The 11,759-nt window shown below is 35.8% G+C and overlaps 1 protein-coding gene across 5 annotated transcripts in view; it reads left to right on the forward strand.

The window, feature by feature from the left end:
* The window catches only part of dclk2a (doublecortin-like kinase 2a), a 75,656-nt gene extending 66,541 nt beyond the window's left edge, over positions 1-9,115 (forward strand). For 3 of the 5 annotated variants that reach the window (XM_073842073.1, XM_073842074.1, XM_073842075.1), the window contains exon 17: positions 5,784-9,115. In XM_073842073.1, the coding sequence (XP_073698174.1) occupies positions 5,784-6,080 (297 nt within the window). In that variant the 3' untranslated portion in view covers positions 6,081-9,115. Of the gene's footprint in view, positions 1-453; positions 536-2,020; positions 2,034-5,783 lie in introns of all 5 variants that reach the window. The other 2 variants (XR_012355708.1, XM_073842076.1) reach the window with 2 other exon arrangements.
* Positions 9,116-11,759: the final 2,644 nt, after the last annotated feature.

Genomic DNA, 11,759 nt, shown 5'->3' on the forward strand with positions numbered 1-11,759 from the left:
CCCCAGTTGTCCTGAAAAACCAAATATGCTGAAAAAAAAAAAAAAATTGTGGGATCTGAAGGATTTTTCTGAAGAACAGCAGGCAGTTTAACTGTTCAGAACAAACAAGGGACTCATGAACAACTATCACTAAACAAAAAAACACAACTGTGGATCATTACAGGTAACAACACAGTATTAAGAATCAGGTGTATGTAAACTTTTGACCACAACTGTATGTGCATTGATTCTGCTAGAGATATAAAATGAATGAACATTATATTAGTGGACAATGTGATGATTTTTGACAGCATTGTATTGGAGGCATTTGTTAATGCCATCATTTTCCTTTATAACACATTGTTAAAGCTTTGTGAAAATCTAAGGTCTTCTTTTGCTCACTACACTGCTTGAAAAAGCAGCAGCAGCAGGGATTCTGGCTGAATTTGTATTGATGCAAATTTCATTTGACAGTTTGAACTATAAGGTCAGGGCAGTACCTACACCCTTCCTTGCTCTCCCAAGACCCGAAGCGATGTCTTCCCCTGGATATTGGGTATTTGACTCCAAACCTAAAACTCTTTTTAATGAGCTTGAGTTCTGTACTAAAATCTAGCAGTCTCTGCACCCTGACTGCCTCTTATCGACTCTCACTAGGTTTTTACTCTAGCACATGCTGGTCTTGCTAAACTAATTCTAGACAACAATCATACCATACCTCATAATCTGGTTCACTTTTTGTCTTTCCATCTTCTCATTCCACTCCATGTTCATGGTGGCTCTTTAAATGACTTTATTGCTGTGATATTCTATGCCATATGGCTTCATTGCACATTTTGCTGAATATTGTTTCCTTCTGGGCTCTAGCTGGAAGGTTTGTATTGGCATGCATGCAATACTGACTGCTTGTAATATTAACACTGCAATCCGATGGCTTCTCTCTCTCCCTCTCTCTCTCTGTTACCTAATCCAGAGACAGTCTATTCTGTGGCAGCTGCCAACGTCCTCAAAATGAACCTCACCCTCAGGACCTTGACCATTGCCATCAAAATTTCAAAGAAAGTGGTTTGAGAATATGAAACTCTGCCATCTTCTGGCAGTATTGAAGTAATTTGAATTAATAAATCTAATGACCGAGAGAGAGAGAGAGAGAGAGAGAGAGAGAGAGAGAGAGAGAGAGAGAGAGATTCATAATTATGCACATAAATTGCCTTGGATGAAATACTTTACTGGACATTTTTATTTAGTTATGTAGATGTATTCTTTTAGATAAAATGGGGATTTCGTTATTTTGATTTTTTTTTATTTGTCAGCTTTCTTTTTAATAACTGGTTTTGTCCACAGCTGAGGAACTTGCAAAATAAACTATCATGTCACATTTTAAAGAAACAGCTCACTCTAAAATGAAGCTTTTGCCAATTACTGACCCTCATGTCATTCCAAATATACTGAAAGAAAACTATTTTTAAAGATTTGTCACATGGCTATTGGATATGACAGTCCTTAGTAACCGTGGTCTGTCAGGTTTTACAAAAACATAAATATAAAAAGACTAATTTGCTATATTCTAGGTGTTCTGAAATACTAACTTTGTAATTACCAGACTAAACTTTAAGCTAATATGCACTGATAATCAGCTCTCATGTCCTATAATCACACAGCGTTACATCAGACTTGCAACATAGATGCAAAAAAAGTTATTATATGGCTTCAGAAGAGTCGTATGGACTATATTTATATGTTTTATGGTGCTTATTGTCCTTTTTGGAAATTGACAGCTTGTTTTAATAAGCAAAAACAGCTTCATATGTGTTTGGAAGTACATGAGGGTGATTAATGTGGTGAAATAAGTGGCTATATTTTGCTTTAATCAGACAAACTGAGTGTTTCTGAAGTAGTCCTTGTGAAATGTCCCTCAGCTGAAGTGTTTAGAGGTTATGTTAGTGTTGTGTATGAATTTGTGCTGTATGTGCTCTGTGAGTAAGACTAGTCTCTGTCCTCTGCTTCTGCTCTCCCCATGGCATTGCTATCCTTTGACTAGCTCCAAGGCAATGGTATGTACTAATACTAACTGCTATGCTCCTCCCTCCCCGTATCTGTCTTTTTACACACATACACTCTTATACTGGGAGAAAGTGATAGTAACATCACTGAAGATGATAATTTTAGAAAGTTGCTAGTTTTAATCCTGTCTTGAACTTCAGTGGTGTTTTTCACTCTCTGCCATTTTCAGGTTTTTTTTTTTTTTTTTTTTTTTTTTACTGTGGTGGTCTTCTCCCACCTGTGACTTGATCAATAGTATTGACTTTTCAATGTTAGTAGACATGTTTCTTCTTACAGCAATGCAGAAAAAAATCTGAACAACTTGCTTTATTGCTTAAAGGGATATATGAAAATGAAAACTTGGTCTTTATTTACTCATCCTCATGTTGTTCCTGTGCCTGCCTTTCTTCTGCAGAAAACAAAAGATGATATTGATTTGGTGTTATTCTTCAGTTGGAGTGGTAAATGAGAAGCAGAATGTTGTTGTTGTTGTTGTCTTTTTTTATATATGAATTCTTCAGTAAATGGAAGATTGAAGACATTTTTGTTTTTAATTTTTAGTACAAATGCAAAGTTTTCTATTGGGTCTGTTTATCAAGATTGTGAGAAATTTCAGAAATATTAATAAGACTACACTACCAGTCAAACTGGTCACCAAGCTTGCATTTATTTGATCCAAAGTACAGCAAAAAAACAAACAAAAAAAAAAAACTGTAAAATATGTACATATTTTTATTATTTAAAATAACTGTTGTTAATTTATTCCATTGATCAAAGCTACATTTCCAGCATCATTACTCCAGTCTTCAGTGTCACATGATCCTTCAGAAATCATTCTAATATTTTGATTAGCTGTTCAAGAAACACTTGAGCACATTCTTTCAGATTTCTTTGATGAATAGAAAGATTTAAAGATCAGCATTTATCTGAAATAAAAAGATTTTGTAGCATTATACACTATACCATTCAAAAGCTTGGAGTCATTATATTTTTTTTAAGGGAAATAAATTATAGAAATGAATACTTTTATTTAGCAAGGATGCTTTAAATGGTTTAAAGTGATGATAAAGACATTTATAATGTTACAAAAGATTTCTATTTCAGATAAATTCTGAACTTTCTATTCATCAGAGAAACATAAAAAATTCAGCTCAGTTGTTTTCATATTATATTCAGTTGTTGAATATTATAAGGATTTCTGAAGGATCATGTGACTGGAGTGAGGATGTTAAAAATTCAGCTTTGAAATCACATGAATAAATTACATTTTAAAATATATTCAAATAAAATATTAATATTATAATAATTATTTTAAATAGTACAAATATTTCAAAATTTTAAAAGTTTTGCTGTACTTTGGATCAGATAAATGCAGGCTTGGTGAGCAAAAGAGACTTCTTTAAAAAACATTAAAAAAGGTTTTGACTGGTAGTGTATATTTTAGATTAGAATGTCAAATCTGAAAGTTATCTGCCTAAAAACACACAGACACATAATTCTGAAACATAAAATTGACAGAAATTTAGCAGTATTTATCAAAAAATGAATAAAAACTCACCATGCACCCCTCAAATCAGCCATCTCCTGCAATAACCATTACACTCAGAAAATAGGATTGCTACTTGAATTAAGTTATTAAAAAAGTGGGAACATTTTTTGGTGTGTCAAAAAAAAGGGAATAGATTTTGTTACACATTAAATTGAATTGAATGCTTAAATAAATATGTACATTCTAAAAAAAATACTAGGTGAAATATGGACAAATCCAACAACTGGGTAGTTTTATTTAACTCAACTATTGCTTACAATTACTATATTTCCTGCATAAATGAACCCCACATAGGTTGGAAATTAACATTTATTTATATATTTAATAAATTAGCATTTATTAATAAGTTGAATAAATATTAATTAAATAATACACTTTTACTTTTTTATTTTTAATTAGTAAATGTTCACCTTTTTATTATTGTTGATGCCTCTAGTAATTATGTCTGATATTTAATTTCCAACCTGTTTTGGGTTTTAAGCCAGCGATATAGTAATTTTTAAACAATAATTGAGTTAAATAAAACTACCCAGAAGGTTGGGTTAAACATTTAGACCAGTTGCTGGGTTTGTCCATATTTCACCCAACGCTGGGTTGTATTCAACCAGGCACTTTTTAGTGTTGAAACAAAAATGTAACTTTTAACCGCACAAGCTATGATGTCAAACTCTGTAAAAATATGCTATCTACTGTACTTTACTGCAACACTGCAATTTTGCAGATTTGAAGTTTGCATACACTCTTAAAGGGATGGTTCGGAGTAGAATTGACTTCATTGCTATGCACTCCGAAGCCCATGTAAATACCCCATCCGAAGTTTTTTTTACCTTAGTCAAACATTTATGGAGATATTAGAGTTTTTCGAATTGCTTGTTACAGGAGTGAATGGTACATGTGATGTATCTCGTAAATTGCACCACTAAACGTGCAAGTAATCTTACCAAACTTGTACAGTAGTGTAAATAGGTTATGTACTCACAAAACGCTGCATCAGAACATTTGTAAGTCCACCATGAGCGTTTTAAAAACACGTTTTAGCCGATCCCTACTAGTCTCAAAAACTACAAATGGCGACACGTCGACGTCACTTCCCTGGTTTGAAAAAAGCACGTAAAAGTCCTCCTACAAGTTGACATGCACACAGATGTAGTAGGAGGACTTTTACGTGCTTTTTTCAAACCAGGAAAAAGACATCGACTTGTAGTTTTTGAGACTAGTAGTTATCGGGTAAAACGTGTTTTTAAAACACTCATGGTGGACTTACAAATGTTCTGATGCAGCGTTTTGTGAGTACATAACCTATTTACACTACTGTACAAGTTTGGTAAGATTACTTGCACGTTTAGTGGTGCAATTTACGAGATACATCACATGTACCATTCACTCCTGTAACAAGCAATTCGAAAAACTCTAATATCTCCATAAATGTTCGACTAAGGTAAAAAAAACTTCGGATGGGGTATTTAGATGGGCTTCGGAGTGCATAGCAATGAAGTCAATTCAACTCCGAACCATCCCTTTAAAAATGCTGGGTTAAAAACAACCCAGCACTGGGTGAAATATGGACAAACCCAGCGATTGGGTTGTTTTGACCCAGAAGTTGGGTTAATGTTTAACCCATCCTTCTGGGTAGTTTTATTTAACGCAAATATTGCTTTAAAATAACTTTTAATGTTTTTAACTCAGCATTTTTTAGAGTGTAGTTTTCCAGCTAAGAGGTCACCTTGTGACGTATTAATCTTCTGTTGGTTGAATTCGCAGGGCAGACTTCACTTAACCTGAACTTTGGACTGCAGTGAAATTGGCATTAAATTGAGTTTCCTGTCTTGCATTCGCATGTGTATGAATGGAAGTCAGTGGAACAAAATTCTAGTGTGACTGCCCATTAACTGTTTTGTCCATATAGTGAAAGTCACCTTGTCTTGCGGACAACAAACAACTGTGGTGCTTTACAAAAGATACATATTTTTTTTGTGTCTCTACAGAGGAAAGTCAGTCATAAAATTTTGAAACAACATGAGAATGAATAAATGAAGACAGTATTTTTATTTTTGGGTGCACTGTCCCTTTAAATTAATCTGTCTCTCTTGACCTCCCAGATCATAACATCATCTCACTTACTCTTTCCCAACTGAATTGTTTTCAGTTTCCTTTTTCATTTTTGGGTGGGTGCACCTCATGCGAACATTAACATATTGTGTCTCTTCTGTAGAACACAGCTCTAGATAAGAAAACCATCCAGCTTTCCCGTCGGCGTCAGAACCGCAGCCCCCCTCCTCCAGGAAAGAGCCCTTCCTCCACCCACCCAGAGAGACGACGCTCCCATAAGGGACGCTCATCTGTCCAATCGGAGGACTCTAGGAGCGCTGCTCCTGTTGAGCCTTTAGCCTCAACAACCCCCAATTCACCATCAGCACCTCTGCCCTCCCCTCACTCTGCCCCTCCTCCCCACTTCCCAGAATGCACCGCTGAGGCTGAGGCCAGCAAGGGCCTGCCAAAGGAAGAATAATACTACTTAGGGGAAACAATATGGAGACTATTTCAAATATAAATACATATATAGCAACTCTGCGGATCTTTGAAACTTCATACTAGCTAAAAGGCTGGAATACACTACACGATTTTCCCTACCTGGAACTTTTTCACAAGCCGTGAAATACGTACCAATAAGTGCATATCACTGCAGTTTCCAACAGCGAGCACTTGTGATCATTTTCACACAGTTCTGATTACAGCTCCATATGTTTCGCTTTCCGGACGTAACAAGCTTGTTCGGTAGCTCAGCCGGCACGGAATTGGACTTAGTTATAGCGAGACTCAACGGACATTTCAAATCAGAACTGCGGTGACATGCACAAAACAAACGTCACATAAAACAAACCATATTTACGTTCATATGTTCTGGGGAAAAAACTGAACACTTTTAGCACCACCCATGTGTATGATGAGCACAGACTACAATTTCTTTAGTTACAGATTATGCTTTTACCAGTTAGGAAAATATCAAACATTGATATCTGAGGCAGTTATAGAACACGCATATCTCCTTGCAATGAGGTGCAGTTTCTGAGTGAGTTTATGTTCGGAAAGACTTGAAAGCAGGGTTGCCAGGTCTGCTATCCCAGTAACCCTATCCCAAGTATCAAAACTTAAATTATCCCTACAGTCACTGTTCTGTGTTATACACAATTTCAACTTGAATGTCACAAGGTAGAAGTAATTTTGACCAGTTTGTTTTCAAAAAGGAGCCCAAATGTTCTCTACTAGTTCCTCTAACATAGAAAAATTAACATTAAACCTTTAAAAGTATAATTCACCCAAAAATGAAAATTCTGTCATCATTTACTCACCCTCAAGTTGAAATTCAAGAAGATATTTTGAAGAATACGGGTAGCCAAAGAGTTTCTGGGCCTTCCTGACCTCCATAGTATGCTACATTTTTTCCATACTATGGAAGTTAGTGGCGAACAGCAACTGTTTTGTTGCCCGCATTATTCAAAATATATTTTTATGTTCAACAGAAGAAAGAAATTCATATATATAATTGAGGTCAAAAGTTCAGAATCTGTAAAATGATCATTATTTTACCAAAATAAGAAGGATAATGAAAACTGCATGCTATTTTTTTTATTTAGTACTGACATGAATAAGATGTTTCACATAAAGGATGTTTAATATAGTCCACAAGAGAAAATAATAGATTAATTTATAAAAATGACCCTGTTCAAAAGTTTACATACACTTGATTCTTAATACTGTGTTGTTACCTGAATAATCCACAGCTATGTGTTTTTTTTTTTTTTTTTTTTGAAACCCAATGCATTAAAAGGGTGAAAACTTATGGAATTTGTAGATCAGGGTAAATTTTACTTATTTTGTCTTCTGGGAAACATGCAAGTATCGTCCGTAGCTTTTGAAGGGTAGTAGTAAATGGAAAAAAATCTGATATTTAGACAAAATAAGAAAAATGTCACATTTCATTCTGTTCAAAAGTTTACAACCCCGACTCTAAATGCATCGTTTTTCCTTTTGGAGCATCAGTGGGTGTTTGAACCTTGTGTATTAGTTGTGTAAGAGTCCCTCAGTTGTCCTCAGTGTGAGAAGATTGATCTCAAAATCATACAGTCATTGTTGGAAAGGGTTCAAATACACAAAAATGCTGAAAAACCAAAGAATTTGTGGGACTTGAAGGGTTTTGTTGAAAAACACCAGGCAGTTTAACTGTTCAGGACAAACAAGGGACTCACGAACAACTATCACTAAACAAAAAAAAAACAGCTGTGGATCATTCAGGTAACAACACAGTATTAATCAAGCGTATGTAAACTTCTAAACAGGGTAATTTTTTATCAATTTAACTATTATTTTCTCTTGTGGACTATATGTACTTAGTCAGGTCAGTACTAGATAAAAAATAACATGCGTTTTATATGATCCCTCTTATTTTGGTAAAATAAATAACCTGCAGCAACAGCAATTCTGCTTGAAAATGGTGGACTTGGCAACCATATGTGATCCTCTGTAACTTTTGACAAAGTCAGCAAGTTTATGATGCCTAGCATTTTAAAATTGGTTCTGTTTTTAAAAAATCAGTTAGTGTAATCCAGCCTTTACATTCAGTACTGTCTATATAGTGGTTGTCTGCTCGTCTCCCTGCTTTCTTCTTTTCCAGTTTGGCTTCCGATTCCAGCACCCAGAGTGGGTTTGAAAACTTCATGTGTGTTTGATTGTATATAGGTGCTTTGGATATGAAAGATCCGCTCTGCTTTTGTATTTGCTGACGTGAACGGCTCACATCCCGGTTATGAATCGCAAAACACTTGGGGTGGATCTAAGTATGCTACTGGGAAAAAAAAGACTTTGAAACTGGCAAGAAACTTGTCCTGCTGAAACTTGAAAGTACGTTTTCTTTGAGTGTGTGTTTGAAAATAGACTGCTTGACTTTTTGACTCTGCTGAAGAAACACAAGAAAGCAGTTCGCTTTTGTTGGGTGTGTGTTTTCTTAAGAGGGTGTGTTCTGGGGTCATTTTGCAGTAGTTTAGAGTTGCCTTCATATGAGCCAGCAAAGCAAGAAATCTGTAGGGATTGTTAATAGTTTTGTTCTTTTGCTAATTTATTTGTACAGATTAGACAAAATGTGAAATTGTATTTTAGAATAGGCAAGTTGGACATTTTCAAATCCAGAGTCATTAAGTGCACGATATTTTGATTTCTCTGTTACAATAGTATTAGATTACAATCTCAAGTCTTGGATTTGTCATCTATTGTTCCATGTGCTACTTCTGTACTTGTTAGCTCTCTTTGCTCACCATGGTATTGATTTCCTGGAACTGTCAGCCTTCAGGGAGTGATGGAGCTTGTTAATTAAGGTATATGACATGATGCACTGCTATTTTGACATGCATTGGAGGTTTTGAGAAATATGGCAATATTCAGTATCATCTCTTGAAGGCTAGATTTCATGTTTAATAGATGTCATTTTCTATTAGTGTTCTTTATCATCACATAATCAAAGTAATGCAATAAAATGATCTTGCTGTTGTTTATCCTTGTCTTGTCCTTATTATTGTGTATGATCAGATCACAAACAACTCTACAAACCAACCAAATAATTCAATTTTTTGATTTCTGTAGTCTAGCGATAAAACAGCTGCGATCTGCCATCTGTTGGTCGAAGGGCGACACTACATCGAATTAAGAGAAGTTTCACGTGTGGTCTTTACTAGTTATAGTCTTGCATTTGTTTGTCGTTTTTCATATTATGAGTGAAATAATTTATTTTATTTTTATTTTATCTTTGTCTCATCTTGTTAACTTTAATGAAAATTGTAGCTCTAAGCTGTACAGCGTTCATTTATAACAGAATAAGAAAAGGCTAAAAGTGATTAAAAAAAGTCACATTTTTATTTAATTTATTTTATTTAATTATCATTTGATTTTATTTCTCATGTGTGGTCTGTACTAATTATAGACTTACATCTGTTTATCTTTTCTATATTAAAAGTAAAATGATTTATTAACCCTTTAAGCCCTGAGGCCATTTTTGCCTCACTCAAGTTGATGTTTTTTCTGAGTGACATACACAAAAATAATGACTCCTAACTCGAAGACTGTAGCAAGGAGAGTCTAAAGGTTGGTATCAGTTGATAGAAAACTTTCAGAAGAAAAAGAAAACTAAATTTGGACATTCTCCTGCTGAGAAATGGCTGATAAAACTGTAAGAAAGATTTGAGTGCTCAAGAGAATTTTTTTCATATCTGTCTTTTTTGACATTCAATATCTCAGGACAGAAATAAGGTAGGAGGAAAACATTTTTTGATGATGTTCCCCAGCATGTTAGCTGTATCAGTTTCAAATTGTTTTGTGATAGCATAATGTATCCAACAGTTACAGTATTTTGTATCAAAATTGGCCTTTTTGTTTAGCTCTTGACTACATGAATGAATTGCAAAAACTGTTTTCTGAGTGCCATACACAAAAATAATGACTCATACCTCCAAGACCGTAGCAAGGACAGCTGCAAGGTAGGTATCGTTTGATAGAACTTTTTCTATACTTTTAAGGAAAAAAAATCTTTGTATTTAAATACTCTCATGTTGAGAAATAGGTGATCAAATGTAAGAAAAATTAGTGTGGCCAAGGGGAATATTTTATATCATTCTTATTTGACATTCAATATCTCATGAAAAAAACAATCCCCAAAATGTCTGCTGTAAGTGAGTTAAATTTTGTGGTGATATCATGAAGTAATCAAAAGTTGCAGCATTTGGAAGCAAGGTAGCCCTTCTTTTAGCCCTTTACAGTTTTGAAATTTGAAGTAATATCTTACTCAAATTTAATCAAAGCCCCAAACATTTATACTTATTTTATTCTACTCGATGAGACATTTCAAAATACATATGACACATGACTATCTGAGCTGTATGATGTTTCTGACAGATTAGAGTATATGGCACAAAAACATTTTTCATAAATTGTGAACTCCAAGCTTTCAAATGATACAAATTTTGTGTTGATAAACACAGTTATTTTGAAAAAAAAAAAAAAAAGATTATTATTTTTTTCGTCGTTTTATTTAAAAAAAAAAGTCATATTTTTATTTAATTAATTTTATTCATTTTATTTTATTATTATTTTTATTTTTCATGTGTGGTCTTTAGTAATTATAGTCTTACATTTGTTTATCTTTTTCATATTATGAGTCAAATAATTTGTTTATTTATGTTATTTTCATGTGTGGTCTTTACTAATTATGGTTCTCTTACAAGAGGGAACGAGTACTGCGTAAGAAGTATCTTACGCTAGGGGAAAATCCTTTTCTGCGAGATATTGAAGCCAAAAATTATCCTTAATTTTGAAATAATGTAAAGCGCGTTGCAGCAGCATACAGACATAGGCGAAACAGCTTGCGCGCCTATTGGCTGCTCTGCGGCAACTGCAGCAGCCTATTAGAGCGAGGCCTGACGCGACGCCAGATCCAATGGGGGCATTTTGCGCCCTTTGCGTCGCTTCGCGCCCTTTTCGTAGCTTCCCGCCTAAAAGGGCGTGGTCTAGACCTATAAATATCGCTCATAGGCAGCTATTATCTGATTTTTCATCCTTCAAGCGAAGCACACGCATCGCTGGAGCCGGATAAGAAGCCGCCGTTTGACTGCAAGCATCTCAGCGGGACGAGCCACTGAAGCTGCTGGCCACGCCGCCTTCCGTGCATTCCTGCTGCGCTTTCCGGCGCCTATATCCTTTATAATCTACAGTGTGTGTCGCCGCTGCGATACACACTGTTTCTCTAAAAAGAGCAAAGCGTCTTTTTAAAGATGCCTTCATACGGCTCGTGCAGATGCCAATGGTGACTCTGAGGACTTGCCTTGCCTTCTTCACTGAGACTGCTCCCCCGCCCGCCGCGGTGTAGCGCCGTAAAAAGCGCCGTGCCCAGCGGGCCCCGGACACTTCCCCCAGCCGACAAAGCTCGCCGGTTCGCCCGCCTGCTTCATCGACCTCGTCAGCCTCTGTTCCGGACGTAAAGCGGCCGCTGTCTGCCACCGCTTCCATCGACGCCGCTGACGAGGGGGGCCATGAAGGAGGAAGAGGTTTCTGATTTCCGTTTCCCGCCAAAGCAGGAACGCGCATGCTGCTCAGAAGAGGCGATAGCAGCCCACTTATGTCTGCCCTCCGCTGGACGGCGTGCTAA

Source organism: Garra rufa, chromosome 6, assembly GCF_049309525.1.
Source record: "Garra rufa chromosome 6, GarRuf1.0, whole genome shotgun sequence".
Classification (NCBI taxonomy): Eukaryota; Metazoa; Chordata; class Actinopteri; order Cypriniformes; family Cyprinidae; genus Garra; species Garra rufa.